At 34.0% G+C, this 22,234-nt stretch overlaps 1 protein-coding gene and 1 long non-coding RNA gene across 9 annotated transcripts in view; both read left to right on the top strand.

Annotated features, from left to right (window-relative positions):
- Positions 1 to 22,234, top strand: part of PAN3 (poly(A) specific ribonuclease subunit PAN3) — a 140,063-nt gene that overhangs the window by 64,183 nt on the left and 53,646 nt on the right. For all 8 annotated transcript variants that reach the window (XM_016209439.2, XM_016209440.2, XM_016209441.2 and 5 more), the window contains one exon: positions 4,385 to 4,532. In XM_016209439.2, coding sequence (XP_016064925.2) covers positions 4,385 to 4,532 — 148 coding nt within the window. The remainder of the gene's footprint in view (positions 1 to 4,384; positions 4,533 to 22,234) is intronic.
- LOC107534360 (uncharacterized) lies at positions 11,972 to 13,227 on the top strand. The gene is made up of 2 exons (XR_001602942.2): positions 11,972 to 12,947; positions 13,046 to 13,227. It is a non-coding gene; the product is annotated as an uncharacterized LOC107534360 (long non-coding RNA).

Below are 22,234 nucleotides of genomic sequence, written 5' to 3'. Positions count from 1 at the left end.
AAACCTCATCAGAAAAATATCTTCATTTGTTAAAAAACCTTTATCGGTCATTTGTAGATAAGAAATACTGTATCATTTGGTTAGGTAGGATGTGTGGATTAAAACATTATTTCATATACAATGTAATAATAAAATTATTACAGTACTTTCAAAGCTGAAGGTGAGGACTCCTGATTTAGTATATTTCTGTCTAGAGAGGACAGGTAGGAACCATTCAAATGTTGGGAGATGATGTCAGTTTGGAGAACTCACTATATAAAATGTACTTGGTTGCTTTTCACATGAAAAGGTGCAGTATAAATTTAAGTATGTGAGAACTCAAAACTATATTTTTATTGGTAAATTCTCACCAAGTGAATGTCTGCTATTTAACTTGAATAAGCACTGATGTTTTTGAAATATGCATTTATAGCTGTTTAAGATATAATAAATTAAAATTAGGATTTAAAATATGAACAGAAATTAGGATAGAAATAGAAATAATAGATAAAATGTAATTATCTGTGTATTAAAAAATACAAATTTAATATAGAAACATACCTAGGTATTTATGAAGGCATTATCTTCTAAATCAGATGGCAGGAATAATAAAACTTTTTCTTTTTCACTAGTTTCCAATTTATTTTATTCTCTTCAGTATCTTTGGTATTAGATAAATAATTTATATAACCCAAGTTTGAGTCTTCTTTCTGGATATAACCGTCACCTCCCATAGCTAAGAGAAATTGTTTATTTTCTGATGAATAGATAATTCATTTTAATGTGGCTGGTTTTAGTTACCAGTTTTGCCTTGTCTTTTAAAAAATTATTATTTGTAACATGTTGAAGGTGTTTACCCATGTTATTTTACTTTATAAAACCCTTATGTATATTTTAAAACAATAATATTAAAGCAGTTTTAAAAGTACATCTCTTTATTGTAGTTATTTTAACTAATTTTATCATAAAGTATTCATTATTATCATTATTACAGTAAATATTTCTGATAGCTCTCTAATCGGGCTGTAGGAATTTATATTACCTGTTAGTAATATAAGCTCTACCCTCTTATTCCTAGATTTTGTTTTATTGTGTGTGTTGTATCTAAGTCATATAATTCATTTTTCTGCTGTTTAAATCTTTTTAGTCAAATACTCAGAGTTGAATGACACAAACTTTCAAAGCACCACTCAAGGGAAATATGTAGCCATCTCAAATCAGGACTTAAAACAAAGGAGGAGGATTTTAGGCTCTTTCTTTTACTTCTTAATTAAAATTTACATTTGGGTAGGTTTTTTGCATCTGTGGTTGTTGGATCTCTAGAAGTTGTAGTTTAGTGTGTAAATTTTTAGTTACATTATTTTTAATAACTTGTATTATAATAAATTTTGATATCCTATATACTTTGTTAGAATGACATTTTATGATAATTTGTTTGACAAAGGTAGAATAGACTTTCACTTACTATTTCTCCTTTATAGGATTCCTTAAAAGTAGGCTTTCATATTAATTTAAATAGGTTTAATTTAGAAAAACTCAGCTTTGAAATTAGATAGACTATTATTTACCGTAGATGTAGGATATACGTGAAATGGAAACTGGGTAAGATCTATTTCTCAGGAACATGCTACTAAAAAATTTTGTATGCATATGTAATTTTGTCTAAATTTGCTCTTAGTAATCTTGTAATCCTGAAGTCCCCATATTTCATAGACATTTTGAACTCTTTTACCAAGGTACCTGATTGCTTTTATCTTGACTTTTTTTTCTTCAGTATATCTTTATTGATTTCAGAGAGAGGAAGAGAGAGAAACATCAATGATGAAAGAGTTGTCATTGATCTGCTACCTCCTGCACGACCCCTACTGGGGATCGAGCCTGCAACTCGGGCATGTGCCCTGACCAGGAATCAAACCTCCATCTCCTGGATCCTAGGTCGATGCTCAACTGCTGAGCCACACCCAGCTGGGCTCTTAACTCCATTTTCTAAAATAGGTTTAGGATTAACTGGTACACAGAGATTTAGCTCCAAAGTGATCCTGTTAGTACCTGTTTGTTCCTTATAACTAGGGATTAACATATCAGTGAAATATTTTGGCTTATTTTCTACTCCAGAAATTAAGGAATTGACCATATTTTTAAAGAATGTGCCATGATTTTGGAAAACTTTAGACTTTGGAAGGTTTTACTGTGTGTGTGTATGTGTGTATGTGTGTGTGTGTGTGTGTATGAGAGAGAGAGAGGGAGAGGGGGAAGAGGATTTTATATTTCTCTTTGGAAAATATATTTTGGAGCACACCTGATCCCCTCACCTGCCAAGTTTCTTGTCTTAGATGTGGCAGTAAAAGAGGTTCGTTCTGTATATCTAGTATATTTTAATTAAGCTTGGATTAACATTTCTTCCATATTTTATCACTTTGTGTTTAATTTTCCCTGGCATGTAATTGGTAAAATATCATTTGTTTTAGAGTTTAGAATTAGGTTAGCCTGTTGATTGTCTTTCAAATTTAATATTTTGAACTCTAACTTGACAGTTTAAAGTGTCATTCGTGTCAGATAGGGAAGTTTTCTTGGGTTGTATAGCAATTAGTCCATCTTCTGATTTTTCTGCTTTCTTAATTCTCATGATTAGTTCTAAAATACTTTTAAGTGATTAAATTCTTTGTGTCATGACTCAGTGCTTTAAACTTAGTTTATATGTGTACCAAAAATGTGGGCTTGAAGTATGAACATACTGAATTATTTCATCGGTTGACCAGTTTGGAAGTTGAATTCAAATGATACCACTCATGTTAACAGTCATTGAATCTTTATTACACTTAAGCGTATAGAATTTAAAATGGTCACCATTTCAGCCCTGGCTGGTTTTGCTCAGTGGCTAGAGCATTGGCCTGTGTGCTGGGGGTCGCCAGTTCTATTCCCAGTCGAGGATGCGTACCTCGGTTGCAGGTTCAGTCCCTTCCCCAGTTGGGGCGCGTGCAGGAGGTAGCCAATTTATGTTTCTCACATTGATGTTTCTCTCTCCCTCCCTTTTTCTCTCCCTCTCCCCCACCCTTCTCTCCACTCTCTCTAAAAATCAGTGGAAAAAATATCCTTGGGTGAGGATTAACCAAAATAAATAAATAAAAAAAAATAAAATGGACACCATTTCAGAGAAATATTTAGGATATTCATTTGTTTCACATGACAAAAATATAGGCCATTTATGAATTTGAAATACAGTCTCGTGTTCTAGTAGTTGTTTTATTTATTTATTTATTTATTTATTTATTTATTTATTTATTTATTTATTTATAAATATATCTTTATTGACTTCAGAGAGAGGAAAGGGGAGGGAGAGAGAGAGAAACATCAATGGTGAGCCACTGATTGGCTGCCTCCTGCATGCCCCCAACTGGGGATCGAGCCTGCAACCTGGGCATGTGCCCTGACCGGGAATCGAACCCCGATCGCCTGGATCCTAGGTCGATGCACAACCACTGAGCCACGCCCACCCGGGCTTTTTGTTTTTATTGTTTTCTTTCTTAGGGGGGTGGAGAGAAACATTGATATGAGAGAGAAACAGCGATTGGTTGCCTCTAGTATACGTCCCCACTGGGGATGGAAATGGTAACCTAGGTATGTGCCCTGACTGGGAATTGAACCCATAACCTTCTGGTGTACAGGATGATGCCCCAGCCAACTGAACTACCCAGCCAGGGCTGTTATAGTAGTTCTTAAAGCCAAAAGTACCATGCCTCTTGAATATATAAAATGTGATATACTACAATGGTGAAGAAATTTTTTTAATGTAATCTTACAGTGAAATATTTTTAATATAGCATAAGTTACATGTGATGCTTTGCAGACATTGCAGCCTTTATTACATTTTTCTTCCATTTTGATTTTTCCCATGTTTGCTTTGTTTATCTGTTTTTCTGGTCTTTACTCTGTTACTTAAATACATGCTACCATATTATTTAAAAAATGTCTTAAGTGCTTACAAAAAATGAAGTGATTAATTTTGGAATAAAGGCAGTTTTGACCTTTATTCTGGTAGAAATGCTTTAAAGATATTTCATTTGAAACTTGTTGCTCAGTTTTGAGGTAGTCTCAACCTCCCAGTTCTCTAAAATGTGTTAGGATAGTTTGGTAATGATGCATATTTGACAAAAAGGCAAATTTTACATGTGTCTGAGGGTAAACCTTGCAAAGGAAATGAATAAAATTCACAAATTTGATTCAGAAATTCCCTCAAGAAATTTATTTATACCACCCTAAAATATGGAAATGAAAAAAAACCTGTAAATCTTTTCAGTAAAATATTTTACTCAGTAAATAAAACACTGTGGAATAATGCCTAGTAGATTCAATGTCTTTTTTAGGCTTCAAGTGTGTTAACTTACTATATTTGATTTTTAAATAGACACCAAATCCTACTGCAAGCGAGTTTATTCCTAAAGGAGGATCAACCTCCAGGCTGAGTAACGTGTCCCAGGCAAATATGTCTGCCTTCTCTCAAGTTTTCTCTCACCCATCTGTGGGAAGTCCTGCTGCTGCTGCATTAGCACCAGGTAAGTTGAGTACCTATTTCCAGTGAGTTCCAGATATCAAATCTCTAAGCGCCATTTACTGTTAGTTTATCAGAACTGAAATTGTATACTTGAATGATTCACATTTGAACGCATTATGAGTTTTATGTTCTGGATTTTAGTACCAGAGTTGAAAAATTGAAAGCAAAATTTAAATATGAACAAAAAGTATATATTAAGGGTGTTTACAAGTATAGAAATAAATTTAAAGAAGAAAATGGTTATTTAGGAAAAATATCTATCTGGACCATAGTATTTCCCTTTTTTGTAAAGTCAGTGCTATTTCACTCAAAAACTTCTGTAAGAGCGTGAGAAATAAAATATTGATGTGTATATGTGCTTAAAAGTCCTTTTGTACTAAATTTCTAAAGAAAAACTTTATCATTTATAATGTAAGTTTAGGTGTATTTATTACTGTTTAGATGTTTAATTATAAATCTGTAATAGCAATTTTTTTTTTATCCTTATTTGAGGATATGGTTTTTTAAATTGATTTGAGAGAGAGCGAGAGAGAGAGACAGAGATGTGTTGCCTCCTATACATGCCCGCAGCCTGGGTGTGTGCCCTGACTGGGAATGGAACCCAGCAGACTTTTGGTGTATGGGACTACGCTCCAACCAACTGAACCACTTGGTCAAGGCTGTAATAGTAATTTTTAATTGAGTAAAATATTATAAACAATAGTAGGAAATAAATAGTAGGAAACAAAGCATTAGGGGTTATCGACTCAGGCAAAATAGTATTTCTCAATCATTTTCTTCCAGGTTTACCCAGAGTGATAGAATGATTTAAACAAATGCACTTATACCGAAGGGGTCCTGAGGGGTCACAGTGACCCTTTGAGAACTCTTTTTTTTGAAGTCCTCTCTTTTATCTTAATAATCCGTTCAAATTTTGCCTTCTAGTCTATGACATAAACTATTATAATATAAAAATATGAAACATTTCTTAGATAGTTAACATCAGCCATCTCTACTGCTATGTACCTTAATCAGAAAAGTAAGGTATGCAGAATTATGTTGAATTTATTATAAGTGCTAAACAGGTTATCTTGTGTCTGTAAAATGTTTGAGCTTCCCACACAGATTATGTTTCTAGAACCTGTACTGGACAATCATCACTTGGTCTTGAATGTTTCAAAAAACAGAAACAAAATGAAATGTACGCACACTAAATGAAGCCAAAATATGTGTCTAGATCAGCCTGGAACTAATACTGCCTCCAGGGCTTAATCCAATTAGTAAGTGAAATTGTTGGTTTTGATACTGATACAGAGCCAAGGACCTTTTGGGGAAGAATGAGAGAAGGTAATGATAACTTTAGGGAACAGAGCATCTGGTTTAGCATGTAAAGTATCAAATGTATCCAGAGGCTAATAACCTTGTGTTGCCAAGGGTTTAATTAATGCCTCCTTCCCCCACCTTTCTCTCTCACTCTTCCTCTCCACTCATTTCCCACTTCCTTTCATCCCCCTTCTCCTCACTTGTCCCCTTACCTTTTCTTCTACTTTCAGATTTAGTTAAATTTGTAAACATTTTCCCTTCTTCCCTAGAGAGCATTGTCAGAATTGAATATCCCTGGTAGCTTAAAAGTTTTACTTGTAAGTAATATGCTACTGTGATTTTTTTCCCATTGAGGTATGTTCACATTGTGTACATGAGCATAATCTCCATGTCAGCTACACATCTAAAATTTAACAATTGTCCAGAATTCTGAACAGTGTATATAAAGCACCCACAATAATGGTATTCATATGCCAATTAGAAAACCTTTTCTTTTGTAATTAAGTACTACTTTATTTTAGCTTATCAACACTTCTTCCCTTGTTTCAAAAATAAGTATTTTGTTCACATCTTTGATCAGAGGTGTTCAAGCTTGCCATTAAAAAAACAGGGTTTATAAATATTTGAGGAGTTAAAATGTCAAAGGGAATTTTAGATCTTGAAAATGTTTACTTAAGAAATCCATTAATGTTGTGATGTTTAAGCTTTTCAATAGGTATTAACTTATGTGTATGGTGGTGTCTCTTTGGCCCCCATTGGGTATTATATAACCTAAATTTGGGGTGAAATTAATTAATTTAAAAATTAAATTAGATGAGGAACTACTTACTCATCGACATAGTTAAAATGTTAAAATGGTTCTTTTACTTCCTGTTGATAAGAGTAATTACTGTCTGGAACCATTGGAAATAGGTCAGTATTTCATATTAAACATATTCCTTAAAATTTTTATACATGTTATTTAAAAATTTTTCTTCATTAAAATGACAGTAAACTAAGCTAAAATATTTTCCAAAAATACTGGAATGATGAATGGTTTTGCATTTATTATTTTCATATTTTGTCCTTTTAGTTAATGGCTTATCATCTCTGGAGATGAGCAAAGAAAAAATTAGGTCTGATTTACTTTCAGAAAAACCATTTACCCCTTCAATGTCTTCTATTATTTCTTACCCACAAATGCTATTTTTTCCAAGCCTAGGAATGGTTATGAAATTTCTACTTTAAGGTTGTAGAATAAAAAAGGTCATAAAGTTTACCTTAGTGATGATTTATTGTTAATGCTTCTTGTCTACTATAGGTATAACCTATCGATAATTTTCAGTTATAAAGTTTCATTTTTTTTTCCAGTTTCTATTCCAGATCATTACTCTTGAAAATATGTCAAACTACTGTTTTTCTAAAATAAAAAAAAAAAAAAAAGAAGCCTTAAATATTTTGACATTCAAACTAGAGTAATGTCATTTTCATTACATATGAAAAAATACATACTTAAATATATCTCTTGACCAAAATGTAAAAATATTTGAATAAAGTAGAGTAGATTATTAAGGTTTTGAACTTCCTCAAATTATAAGAAACAAAAGCGTAATTTCAGGAACATAGTAGATCTTGAATGAATCAAGTCACTGTTTTAAAAACTTGTTTTGATCACTTTCAAAGTATGATTTGTATTTTTAAAAAGTTTTAATGCGCCCGGCCGGGTGTGGCTCAGCGGTTGAGTGTCGACCTGGGATCCAGGCGATCAGGGTTCGATTCCCGGTCAGGGCACATGCCCAGGTTTCGGGCTTGATCAATGACTCTCTCATCATTGATGTTTCTGTCTGCCTCTCTCTCCCTCTCCTTTCCTCTCTCTGAAATCAATAAAGATATATTTAAAAAAAAAAAAAAAAGTTTTAATGCAACAAGTATAACTTTATACATAAGTTACTTGAATTTATAGCTAATTAGGTTTAAAAGGTATTTAAAAGTATTAAAAATATGCAGCCCATGCTATGTTTCTATTGAATTGTATACACAACCATTTTATTCTATTTTAAATAGTTTTAAGAAACCAAGGATTTATAGGCTTGCTTGTTTTATGTACATTTAACCTAAGAAAATAGCAAAATTCTTAGTATCTTCTATGAAGGTAGTTTTTATATGCGTGTGGGGTATAGCATTTAACTTGGGTACTTTTCTCTGGTCACAGCTTGTATTATCCTGAGGTTCACAGCCTTGAAAAGTTAAGAATCACTGGTTTAACACAGCTTTAGCAAAGTGTATTTCAGTTTGTTTCCAGAGCATGTTATAGTAAAATACTTTTAAAGTAATGCCTAAGTCTAAAGATATATTTTTCTAATAGCTTTTGCTTTAGGCAAACAGGGTTTTTTTGTTTGTTTTTTTATTCCTCACCTGAGGATATTTTTTTCTGTTACTTTTCAGAAAGAGTGGAAGGGAAAGGGGCGGGGAGAGAGAGAGAGAGTCAGGCAGACAGACAGACATCAGTGTGAGACTGACACATCAATTGGTTGTCTCCTGCATGTGCCTGGACCAGGGCTAGGGATCGAGCCTGCAACACAGGTTCCGTTGGCTGGAATTGAACCCAGGACCCTTCAGTCCACAAGCTGACACTCTAACCAACCACTGAGCCAAACCCACTAGGCCAACAGTTTTTAAATAGATTTTTAGGAATGAAAATATGACTATACTAAGTATATGAAATGATAGTTTATGCTTTTTTGTGTGTGTGCCATAAAAAAGAATTTTATCATGGGAACCAGTTGCTGAATGTTTTTCTTAATCAGAATTTTTCGTAAGAGTGTTTTGATTTGGTAGTAGACTTAATAAACTAAGTCTTGATGTGCTTTAATTACCTCAGTATTAGCCACAGTCTTTTTGAAAGTGTTTAAGAGAGGTAGTAACAGGAGCATACAGTTCTGGATGGTGTAATGATATATCATCTGGTGGTTTAATGTGCAATTCTAACTCAGGAATTGAGCATCTCTTGTTCTGCTCGATTGTGTGTGAACACTTGGGAGAGGCAAAGGGGATTTCTTGGACTTGAAAATGCCATCATTGATTCATAAATGAGAAAGTTGTAAGTGACTTTGAGCATTTTCAAATATTCATTCTTTCATAAGGATGGTGCATATATTTGGACCATTTGATATATGTTATTGTACATTATTATGACAAATCTTGGATGATTGATTTGGGGAAAAGCATTTATTTATACTAAACTTACTAAACTTAAATAGTTGTACTCATTTATTATGCTTTTAGTTCTAGATTTTGAAACACTTAATAATTTCTTATATATTCCTGAGAGTATCAAGTTGATGGGTAAAATTGGCTAATATTCTTTAATATATTTTTTAGCTTGGTCAGGGTGTGGGGAAAAGAGGAAATTTCTATTTATTCATTATTCTTGTTCAAAAATATTAAAGTATTAAACTTTTTTTATATATATAATACATTATTTAAAATAAAGCTCTTTATTCTTATACTGTTGAAAGGTTTGGGTAAGGAGATCCCTTTTACTTTTAAAGTTCAATGCTAAAAAGTAAAGTTCTGTGATTCATTAGCTCTATGGCATTTCATATCATAGATGAATAAAATGGAGGCTTAATTCAATTCACTTGTATAATAGTTGGCCTGTGTGATAATCTGATGTTGGTCATTGATCCAGATGGAACCTTTGGGGTTTATATAGTTCAGCCTTATGCCAGTTTAGAGGTGGCACTCCTGACAGATTATCATCTAGCTTCTGCCTTGTCACTTACAGAAGATATAAGAAATTCATTAGGTAACCAAAGCAGCCCAAGTGTACATTTTTATAGTTTAAATGAAAGAGAAAATGATATCTTACCTGAACTAAACTCTGTCTTGTCTTTTACCCACTAGTCTCTAGTTCTTTCCCTTTGTATTGAATGGAATAAATAAAAATCTTTTCTGCTTGATAGTCCTTTCAATTACTATTTTTTTAAGGCTAGTTGTTTGTGTGTGTCTGTCCATGTAACTGATCTGTTTGTATGACTGAAAAACGAGAGGACAAACTGGGAAAATATTGCTAAAATTAGCAAACTGTATAGGTAAAAAATCATGAACTGTTGTTAAGTCATAATGGCTGGAACACTAGTGTGGATAAAACTAAGTCCACAGATCTATCTCACTGTATTACTACTCTGATATCCAGCTAAGGAGTGTACATACCATTAGGAAAATAGGAAACTCTGCTAACAGTCTTGCAGATGGCGAATATCTAAGTTCATATTTAAAATTTCACTGTGTATCTTAGGCTTTACATTAAAATCACTAAAGGCATAAAAATTTCATAAGCTATAATTTTAGATTGTTTCATGTGTCACTAAATGGTATAATTACTGAAAATAAAAGTTATAAGAAATAGTTATGTAATTCTTAAACATTATCATGTTTTACAGGATGTAACTAAACATATTTTCCTTATACTTGTTTTTCAAAAGTCTACTGGATTCTGTGGGACTATCAAGTAATTCTGTCATGAGTTAATTTTGATATTTCAGTTTCAATTGATTTCTCTGAATTATTTTTATGCTTAATGGCAATAGAGGTAGCGGAGCATGAAGATGTTCTGATTGTTAAGTGCCAGTCTAGATTGCCTGAGAGTGTTACAAGTTCCTTAAAAAGAAAATATCTTTCCTTTCTTATCTTGTACAAATTTAGGCATATTGCTGGTACCTAGTAAATGTTTACTCATTTAACTAAGCTTCATTTCTATATTGGAAATTTTTTTTAAATTGATGAGTTTCTCTTAAGTACAGTGAATTTTAATGATTCAGTAAACATCTTTGATGAACTTCTAAAAAGTACAAATGTTCAAGAGGATATAGATGAATAGTCATATGAGGAACAGAAATATTCTTGTTGAAAGTTTAACTGCATCAGAACTAGAGTCACTGTTTTGCGGTGCTAAAACATTCTTAAAACCAGTTAAAATATTTGTAAGTATTGTTTAAATTGCATGTTTCCATTTTTTGTAACTACTTTGTTTTTCAGGTATATTCAGCAGAATCACTCAAATCTTTCCAGGTTTTCAAATTGGGAATTGCTTTCCACATTAAAAAACAAAATAAAAATTTATAGTTAAGATCAGGGATCCCTGTGGTTTTGTGAAGAGGGTCTTTTCATTGCCCTGTAATGTTGAGCTTATCCTAGATGGGGGCTGCTCTGTGTATGCATGTATATGGATACAGATGTTGATGTCCCGGGGAAGGTTACTAACAGTTGAACTGTAGAACTGTAACTGGGTTGGGAGCGCCTGCTGGCTATATTTCCTTCCCAGTTGGGAATTTCAAGAAACTGAGGCGAGACGTTAATGGCACAGAGAGGGATGTGGCTGCTGCAGCTGGCTTGGAGACCTGTCAGGTAAGGCTTAAATAGCTCCCAGTAGATATTGTTCTACTGGTGGGGGAATTCCTGGTTAATGTATTCTGTTAGGTTTGAGAGTTCCTGACGCGGACTTCCTGTTTAAATCCCATGTATTGGCTAACTTGTCCCTTAATTAAGGGGTAGAGTTATGGGAGTGAGTAGGGCTCTCTTCTGATCTAGGTTCAGTGACCTGTACCTACAGCAGTGTCTCTTGCTGCTCTTGAACCACTTTCATTGGACTCCGTTGCCTTTAGAATATGGTACCAGTTTTTCTACTAAAGTAGCTGTGACATTTGGGACACCCTTTGATCCCCATGTTTTAGCATATTTATTTAATATAATATGCAATGATTTTGAAAGTCTTTCTAATCTAAAATTCTGTAGTTTTGTGACACATTGTTCTGTAGGAGATAGGTACACTAAAAGGAGACAGAAATGAAGACAGTGATGAGAGGTAGCAAAAAGGAGAGAAGAGTTTGATTTTTGTACTAGACTTTAAAAGCACTTTCAAAGGTATATGGACTGTGTAACTAGGAAATCCCACCAAGGCTGCCTTTGTATCATAGGTGGAGATGAGGGGAGTTTTGTTTCCACAGTATAAGATTAGAGTCTGGGGTAACTCAGAGTGTTGAAGTCGTTTTGGATGAACTGAGAGGCAGAGAAGACATTCCTGATTTTTAGCTGGGTGTGGAGAGTTAGAAATCTTTTTCTTTTAATCAAATAGGTTGACGACTCCAGGGATTTTTTTTTTTTTTTTAACTGTTTGGCTCAGTGGTGCCTGGTACATTGTAGCTACGCAGTGGAAAGAGAGTGTGTGTGTGAATAAAAGTACTGTGCTGCATGTAACATGTCTAATTAGGAGGGGTCCTCTAATTCTGTAGGGTTAAATTCAGTGGTGGCAGCCTCTTCTGTTTCTTGAATTTTTTTTTGATTGTTCTCAACTTGACTAGTCATATTCATATATCAAAGTAATTTTTTTTTTTTTACTCTTTTTGCCCTTCAGATGTACAGTTACCCTGAGTAGGGAATGTGGGACTGTCTTGGTAAAAGAGGAATTAAGAGATGTATCCCTTTTAAAACCCCAGTGCACACAGACATGTAAAACTTACCATGAATATTCAGATGTGGACTGCATGTTTATATGGTGATAATATTTAGTTCTGGGATTTTTTTAGTTATGAATCTCTTACGTACTGATATGTCTGAAGGGAGATGTTTTCTTTTGATTTCATAAACATCTTCCCATATTTTAGATGTGGTTATCCAGATTTTAGATTGATATTCCTTATAAATTTTAACTAGTAACTAAAAGTTCCTTTGGGGGGGGCTTTGTACCTTTTAGAAAACAGTAAGATCAATAAGATATTAATGTTAATTGTAGTCATCAGACTGCTGTTAAGCCATAATTTCTGCAGACCGTAATCTTATTGCCTACTCTTTGTGATGTTGAAACAGATCCAAAATGTAAGGGCTTCACAGGACAGAAATTTATTTCTTGCTCTGTAACAGTTAAATAGATGTTCAGTTGTCTGGGATGCAGTCCTCCACATAGTCATAGGGATGCAGGTAAAGTGGCTTCTAGGTATCTCCCTAGTCACCTGGAAGGGGGAAAGCATGGAAGAACATGAATGGGAAGTTGTTATGGACAAGTCTGGAAATTGGAAGCTCCTCCAGTGATGACGGTCTACCAAAACCTGAACTTCCATTTTTTAAAGGAGCTTAGGTAACATTTCCCAGGCTTTTCTGGATGCAAAATTTTAACAGTTGAATTATGTGTATGCATTTGGGGCATTATCTTACTTGCATCTTTTGTATCTGCAGCTGCAGTAATTGATTTATCCGTCATCATAAGAAATGAAGCTTTCCAGCATACCTGACATTTTCGGATATCAGAAACTTTATGGCTCTGTCAAAACTTGACATTTTCAGCAATTTCTCAAAACAAAAATTTCCAAAATTTGCAGTACTCTGTTGCTTCAAACAAAATATAACTTTATTTTTAATGACCTGTGTTCAACTGTATGTACCTCCGTGATTGTACTGAACCAGAATACAGTCGATATCCTTAGATAGGAGAGTTCATAGAGCAATTTGTAATTACTTAGTTTCTTTGCCCTTTCTATTGTCCTCTTGCCCTAATATATTAGATTATAACTCCTTGAAGGTAAGACCTTTCTGTTGCTCTCTGAATCTGTTAAATGATGCTGATAAGATTATTTTTCCTAGGATGCCATTTTGAGTACCACTGCTCTACTAAGTGTTCTATGCTGTCTTCTCTTCTATTTTTTCCTTATAACCCGCTTCTCCTCCTCCTCCTAACCTGCTTGGGGCTGAGAATACAAATACATTTTTTAATACATTTAAAAAAAATAAGAAAAAGACTGAGTCAAGGACTTGAATTGTTACCTGTGAATAAGGTACATGGGCTTTAAATTGTTCTTTGGCTGAGGTTAGTTTCACTTTCTTGGTTCCTGTCTATGTTCTGGATAACTGAAGTTATCAGACAAGTAACCACTGAATTGTTATAGGGGTTACTGAAACTCAAGTCAAGATCACATACAATTTTAATAAAATTGGGGCAACGGACCTCTCCTACCTTACTATTGTTAATGGGACAAAAATAGTGTCAATTGTTATACGGCTAGTAAAATTTTCACAACACCTGAAAAATGAATAGCATAAGTACCTTGGATGTTTAAAATGTGAAACCCACCTAGCCAGTGTGGCTCAGCAGTTGAGCATCAACCTGTGATTCAAGAGATTGAGGTTCGATTCCCGGTCAGGGCATGTGCCCAGGTTGTGGGCTTGATCCCCAGTAAGGGGAGTGCAGGAGGCAGACGATCAAATGACTCTCTCATCATTGATATTTCTATCTCTCTCTCTCCCTCTCCCTTCTTCTCTCTGAAATCAATAAAGATATATTTTAAAAAAAATCAAGTGATTCTGCATTTCCAAAAAAATAAATAAAATGTAAAACCCCATGGGTCTAGAACTAGTAATCAATTATCTTATTTGTGCATTACATTTCACTATGTATGTTTTGAAATTTTTATGTAGAAATTCAAAGTTAAAATTATAGTGTTAACTAATATTAATCTTACATTATTTTTTGTGAATATATAATTTTTTATAATCAGGCAAACTTGTCTTAGAGTAAGTTTCTGGTTTATAAACAACACAACATAATTTATCACTATGAATGAAGAGGTGGATACCATTTACTCATAAATATTCACTATCACTTGAGAAGAAAAAAATGGTTCTTTTGATCTGAGTTTGGTAGCTAACATCTATCCTTTTCCCATTTTGTTTTGACCTTTAATTTTAAGTAACCTAATTGTTATGACTTAAAAGATTGCCATCATTGCATACGATAGGGAAGATCTTATCATTTCAGATCATGTGGCCAAGTTTGTGGGCAAGCAGTTCATGTTCTGTTTCTTCAAATATCATGATCAGAGTAAGTTACCTACTCTACAGGCCAGAGGGTATAGTTCTTAAAATTGTAATTCAAACCCTAAAAGTTTTTTTGTTTTATTTTTTTTTAACATGGACAACTTACATTTTTAGGGGTTTAGGCATTGTAGTTTACACACGGTCAGTATTCTAATATTTGTTGAATTATTTAATGAAACCTCAGATGGAAATGAGGCTATTGATAAAGTAAGGCTGAAGCTAGGTCAAAGGGAAGATTACTGTGTGTAGACATGGAAGGCAGAATAATTGTGCAGGCTATGGTTCCCATCAGATATTATGTAAGAGTGTGGTTGATTAAACTCAGGTTACATTCGTAATATGAACTCACAGTATTTGCCTAGATTTGGTCAATGAGATTCAATAAATTTTATGAGAAATTTTTAGGGTTCTTAATGGTTTTGTTAATGTTTATAGTATTTCTAATATCCTGGTAGTCCGAATACCTTTTATCACAGATGGATATTCAGCCAAAATGAAGTATGATTATATAAATCAGTTGCTGAAATTCTCTAGATATTGAGGGGAAAACCAGAAATGGAAACCAAGTTGTGTTTATTTTGGCCAGATCCACATAGTTTCTATTAAAGGTTATTTACATTAAAAAAATAAATACAGAAAGCTTTTTGGAGCATGTTGAAACTTGTTATTTTTATTGTGTAATGTAATGAAGAGAAAATATTTGTACTTTTAGTCAAATATAATTTTTATAATTGAAATGTTACTTTAGTAGTTAAATATTTCATACTTTTTCTTTATATTTTCCTAAAAGTAAAAACAATGCTAGTTCTTTATATTTCTTAAAAGAATGAAAAAGAATATTTTATTTGTGATGAAAATCTTAGAACATTATGAATATAAATAGTATGATTTTTCTTGTTTGATATGCAGTTGTCTAGAGTCTTGCATGTTAATTACTTATATTCCATTTTATTATTCATCTTAGTTACTTCACACAGTATTTAAAATTTTTTTAAATTATGCATTTCAATTTCTTCTGTAGAGAAGCAGGGATTTTGTGGTTTGCTCAGTTGCATTGTTTCTTAAAATTTTGGAACTTATGACAAGTTTTTGGAGTTGTCACTTTTTTCTTTTGGAGTTTTTCATCTTTATTTGTATAAAAAGAATATATTTTTAATTTAAAATTTTTATCTAATGAAAAGTAATTTATTTCCAGAGGAATTTTTAGTTTTGTTGCATTAAATAAAATGACTTGGTGAAATATTAATGCACCTCCAGTTTTTTAATCTTTTTAATTAATTAATTTTTGTTAATCCTCACCTGAGGATATTTTTTCTGTTGATTTTTTTTTTTTTATAGAGAGAGTGGAAGGGAGGGAGGGGGAGTGAGAGAAACACAGAGAAACATGGATTAGTTGCCTCGTGCATGTGCCCAGAGCAGGGCCAGGGATCAAACCTGCAACCCAGGTATGTGCCCTTTATTGGGAATTGAATCCCAAACCCTTTGGTGCCCAGACAGATGCTCTAACCACTGAGCAACACCGGCCAGGGCCATCTCCAGTTTTTTTAAATTTTGAGAAATTTAAGTTTATTGAGGGTTTTTTTTTTTTTCTCTCATACTTAACTCCTGGAGGTAATTTTGTATGTACCTTCACAGAAAATCACATTAGTACCCCATGGGGAAATTGCTTGGAGAAACTTTTGAGTACATGTTTAGACTTGGTTTTATCATAAAGTATTCCTATATTTAAGCTGTAATCAGTAGGGAACATGCTTACCCCTCCAGTCACCTCCAAAAGAAAGATCTATTTTTAAATACAATTTGTGTAAAGGACCCTTTAATTTGCCACTTCAGCAGTTCTGACTTTTAACACTAATATACAATCAGACCAGCTCAGTTACTTATATTCATGAACTATTTCTAACTACAATAAATTATCTCATGGCTTCCACCATTAATACTAGAAGAAGCTACTAACCACAATTGTGTGAAAATTAGTTTGGGTCAATGTTAGTCTTTTAAAGAGTAACCAAGGATGTGCATCATTTCCTAAGGTGCTTTTAAAATATATGAATATTCCTCACCAGGATCCATCCTAACCCTGCCATTCCAGTTTCTTACCCAGATCCTTCCTTTTTCCTCCAGTTCTGCAGATGTCTGTTTTTAGAGAGCCTTTCTGGTAATTCTTATGTTCATTTCTAGTTAAGAACCAGAGTTTTAGGAGGTTTGAGGCAGTGGAGAGACACTACTCTTGTTGTGAGGTAGAGCAGGACTTTTTCTCATCAATTCCATATACTTTCAATTCCATATGTTTGTAATTAAAAGAAAATGTTGACATATTATTTTAAAATTTTTTATTTTTTGGAACAATTTTTTATTATGGAGGTACTGTCTATGTGCACGTGGATGTATAATTTCTGTATGCTTTAAAACAATTATAGGTAGCAAGGATTCTAAACTGCTGACTTCCTTTCCCAGCTTCAGCTCCTTCTTAAGCTGGCTAATTCCTATGGAAATGTAATTACCTTGGTACCACAGTTCATTTTAGAATTTGATAATTATTCTTCCAATTCTGCATTCCGTTTGCTGAGTTAAGGCTTTTTCTTGTCTGGGCTTTCAACTTTATGAAGTTGAATAAACCTATCATCACCCTCTGAAAGTTGTTTGAGCAAGAAACAAGACTCACCTTGGCTTTCTTTTCCTTCACTCGCCACAGCTAGTCTATGAGTAATCTTGTCAACTCAACCTCCATATTATATATCTAGGATATACAGCCTCCATCCAGACCAAGCCATCATTGCCTCTTTTGTGTTCTGTTTCAACAGCCGAATTGGTCTACCCCTGCAGTTCATTTTCCATATAAAAGCAAAAGTAATCAAATATAAATCAGATCATGGCTTTCCAGTTGTCAGAACAAAACCCAAGCCCCTAATGCAGTCTGTGTTTGGTATACCTCTCCAGTCTCACCCATTCACTCTTTCCATTGTGTATTTTGTTACAGCTACACTGGTCTCCAAATATGTCAGGCTCCTTTCTGGCTTATGCTCTTCCTATATTGTTCTACTTGTTTTTTCCTTCACTGGTTCCTTCCCATCTTTTAGGTGTCAGCTGAAATGTCACAAAGGCCTTCGATCAGTGTAAAGGAAATTTTCTGCAATTAGTTTCCATCATGTTATCCTGTTTATTTCCTTTGGGAATTTATTACAATTCGAAGGTGTTTTTTTTTTTTTTTCTTTTGTTTAAATTACGAGTGGTCTTCCTCACTCCCATTGGAATATAACCTCCCTTGTGGCAGGAACATTAGATGCTCAGTACATATTTTTAGTATTAAAATAATTGCAGATTACAGATTACTATTAAAAGACAGCCAGCTTTTTTTTTTCTTTCCTTTCCTGATTAAATAAGCCTGGTCCCTTTTTTCTTTTTCATCTCATAGAGGAACTACTTTGTTATAAAATACATACTCTTTTTGAGAATATCTCCCATCTCTGTGCTCCTGTACTATTTTGAGTATCATAATGTTCTTAAAATTTTCATCTGTATGTTTTATACATATTTATTTCTTCCACTAAAGTTAATGCCTCTGGAGGCATTTTTATTATTTCATTCATTATTATATAATCACACATGGAGACCTAGAGTAAATATTAAAATTGAAAAGATTTAAGCACTTTAGTGGGCTTTATTATAGTGTGTGTGAACTTGGTGAGATCAGAACTAGATCTTATTTCGTGAATTCCTGGAACCTTGCTCAGTGTCTGACTCTGCGGTGGCTCCAGTAAGCTTTCATATGTAATTACAGATAAGAATCACCTGTGGTGCTTTGAAACTCCAGCTTCTCTGTCCTCATTTGAGACCTTATAAAGCAGAAACTCCACATTTGGAGCATTGGCCTTTGTGCTTTTAAAAATTTCCCAGGTAATTCTGACACCTACCCCCTTTACTTCTAAAGGGAAAAAAAAAAGATCAAAATGTCAGAAAATTTGAAGGAAGGTGCGATTTATTGTATTTGAATGAGGATATCCAGGAAGGAAAGGTTCATGGAAAAGGAAATATTTGAGATGGGTTTTAAAGGGTGGATAGGATTTCTTTAAACATTTTAAACACAGTTGAGAATCTATGAAGTGTTTTTTTCCCCCCGTTTTGTTTCAATGGGTATAATAGCATAATACAGAAATGTTCTCGGTGAACTTTCATAAAGTAATTCAACCCAAAAAGTAATTCAGTCTGAGTAAGGTAAAGATTGAACAGGTGTGAAGAAAATCTTAGGTATGGAGCAGGTTTCTGCTGGGGCAGGGTCCTGCTGGAACAGGCATTACCCTTAAGTGCTGGTTGTGGGGAAGACCATGGAGTTCCCTTGGAGGGGCTAGAGTAGGACAGGTTTGTTATTTTTAAGCCAACTGGCACTTTGTGTAGTTTTCTCAAAACAAACTATATTGGTACCATTGTACAATGATTCCATAAGACAGTTTAAATTACTATCATTAGTTACCTCATAGGGATAGTTCTGTTTCTCTACCTTAGGCTCTTAGGCACTGCTTTTGTTATGTGGAGTTTCTTTTTCATTAATCTTTTCAGAGAAATATTTTTGAAGACTGCCATTTGTGTGATATGGAGAGCCACCATCTCTGAAATATCAGAAGAGTAGAATTTTCTTCAAAAATTAAAATTGCTAGGAAAGTAGAATAGGTTAGATTGGGCAGGAACTTGAGGAAATTAATGAAAAGTGGCACTGAGATGGATAAAATTTTTGTGTATTTAAAGTACTTAGTAACTCTCAAAATCTGTTTCAGTTTTATTTGCCATTTGCACCCCAGAGTTTGGCACATTGTGTTTTGAGGGTTGTCAGAATGTGTGTGGGGTGGTGGGGAGGAGACTGCCCTGGAAAGATGGTTTAGAGCACATGTATAGCAGAACCTTACTGCTCAGCAGGCGTAAGACTTTTAAGACTTAATTACCATTTCTGCCCCTAGGAGGACCTGTGAACCAGGAAAAGCAGAACTTAGAACAGTGGTTTTCAAACATTTTAAAAAAGCAGCAGAACTCTTGTGAAGTCTATATACAGTCCCATAATTTAAAATTATAGAAAGCAGATAAAACTGGTGTTTGTAGGGTCAGGTTTATTAAGTTTACTCATAGTGTTATTCAGTGAGAATCACAAGTCTGTGGGTATTTTGTTGAATGCAATAGTTTAACATTGGTGTATTTTCTGTCATATAGAACATGAAAATCATGACTCACATGAATAAGTTGTGCACCAGTTTGTTCAGTGTTACTGAGTACGTGTGCATTTAAATATTGATTATTTCAGAGTCGCTACCTTCCTAATTAAAAATATCCATATATATATACAGGGGTGACTGGAGAGGCCTTATTCTGAGGTCTTCATGAAAATATCCTAACCCAACACAAATTAAGTATAATGGTCATAATCTCTAGTATGTTAAAAAATGAATGCATACTAATTTCAACCTGCATTTGTGATTTTATTATTGATTGAATAAATGGTGAAAAAATAGATAAAATAAAATTCAAATCAAGAATTTGCAGAACCCTGAGCATTTCTGGAAGCCTAGGGTTCTGCTTAATATAGTTTGAAAACCACTGGCACAGAAGGCCTATGGGAGGGAACTTACTAGTACACAGGTTAAGGAAGCTGAGAGGGTTGCAGCTTTTCTCAACTGAGATTCCTCATCTGTACCACAAAATACAGAAAATGATATGAGTGACTATTTTGTGAATTCTCCTGAGGATAGTATATTACAGGTACCATTCATTATATACAGTAGGCTGTTTTGTTTTAGCTCATTAAGACTGAACTATCCTTTCTCTGAGAAAGGCTAGGAAAGTGAGGAATCAGTTAGGCTTTATAACCAACCAAACCAAAAAAAATCCACAAATTACCAGAGTGTCAGATGCCTATATCAAATTAGTGCAATTTTCAAGATAATGTCTGTCCTCCATAAATCTGAGCTCTAAGGCATTGAGATTCTTGGTTGAGAATCAAACATGTTCCATATTACAGTTTAGAAATGACAAAGAAAATTTAAAAGAAAAATCATGATTTCAGGTCTTTTAAAAAAAAATTTTTATTGGCTGATTTTAGAGAAAGGAAGGGGGTCAGGGTGGAGAGAGAGAGAGAGAGAGTTGTTGGATTTATTGTTCCACTTATTTATGCACTCATTGTTTGGTTCTTGTATGTGCCCTGACCAGGAATTGAACCCACAACCTTGACATATGGGATGATGCCCTGGCCAGAAAAATTTTTGATTAGAATTTTTCCCCACACTTGAGTAAATAATAGAATTAATAAATTTTTTAAAATGAAAAGTTACACCCGGTGACCTTCATGAATCTTTGGAGGCAATTGAAAATTGGAGGCAATTTTCATAACATGTTTATTTTATGAAAACCCTTTAACTTAATTCATGTGAAAGGACCAAGTGACATTTCAGTGTTCTGAAATTAGCTTGAGCTTTTTGGTTGCCTCTCAACGAGTTTTTTCTTCTCATTTCCGTAACTTATTATTGTAGACAAAACCCTTATCTTAAGCTCAAAGGTTGTGTGCATGTTGACATGTAGACTACTGGGTGGAGACATTTAATCATACCCCCCCCTCCACACACACACACACCACACACGTGCACACTAGGAAAGCTACTTTTCAAAGATTAAAACAAAACAACAGCTTTAGCCCTTGGAATACTTTCCATTTATATTCTCTGCGAATTTCTTGAATGAGAAACCCTATGGTTTGTGTGATAGCTTTTCTTGTAAGCTTTTTTTTTTGCTATTTAACATTTGTTTTAACCAAGTGAAAGTCTTAAATAAGAACTGCTGATGGCATATAGATGCCTTCAATTTGTTGGCTACTTTTGTAGTTGAAAGGAATTTGAACTAATTTTTTTAGACACAGTAAATTGTCCTTTCCACTTGGGTGTTGAAAGAGCTTATGAGCAGTAGCTGTTCTGATTTTTGTTGGTTGTTTTCTCTAGGGAACAAGCTACCCTCTGAGTCAGCACTGGACTTGAAGATAAATCCTACAATTCATGAAACTGACTGATTCGACTAAAGGATGGATAGTTTGGGCAGCGTTGGACAGCTCTGTGAGGGGTCTGTGTGTTCAACTGAAGGGATTGTTGAGTTCAGCAACTTTTCACTTCCCAATCATTAGGGATTGCTGTCGTAAAAACAGGGTTTGTGAAGGAATGAGTTCTGGCAGTTAACATCAGTATTCTTATTGACTCCATTTTCGTTTTCTCACCCCACTTCATAGAACAGTTCTTTAAAGTGTAGAAATTTTACTTTTGGTTTGTGGTCAACAAGTAATAGTCTGTTCCTGAGAAGTCAACCTAGAAATTTTGCAGTCTGCTTATGAATCTCAGTTGTCCCTTTGTCACATGGATTATAAACATCTCTCTCAAGTCAACCTTTTGGTATTTGGGTTATTTCATCTTTGCAAAGGGGGTTTGGATTTGTGGCCTGAAACTTTTAGGGTTAAACTGAACTTAGTTTGATTAGTGTATATTTTACTAGATCAATGAATAATTTATATTTTGGCTTATAGCTAACTAA

The sequence above is a fragment of the Miniopterus natalensis genome, chromosome 2 (genome assembly GCF_054644295.1).
Source record: "Miniopterus natalensis isolate mMinNat1 chromosome 2, mMinNat1.hap1, whole genome shotgun sequence".
In the NCBI taxonomy this organism is placed as follows: domain Eukaryota; kingdom Metazoa; phylum Chordata; class Mammalia; order Chiroptera; family Miniopteridae; genus Miniopterus; species Miniopterus natalensis.
Note: the sequence above shows the minus strand (reverse complement) of the source record. Positions and strands in the feature narration are given on the sequence as shown.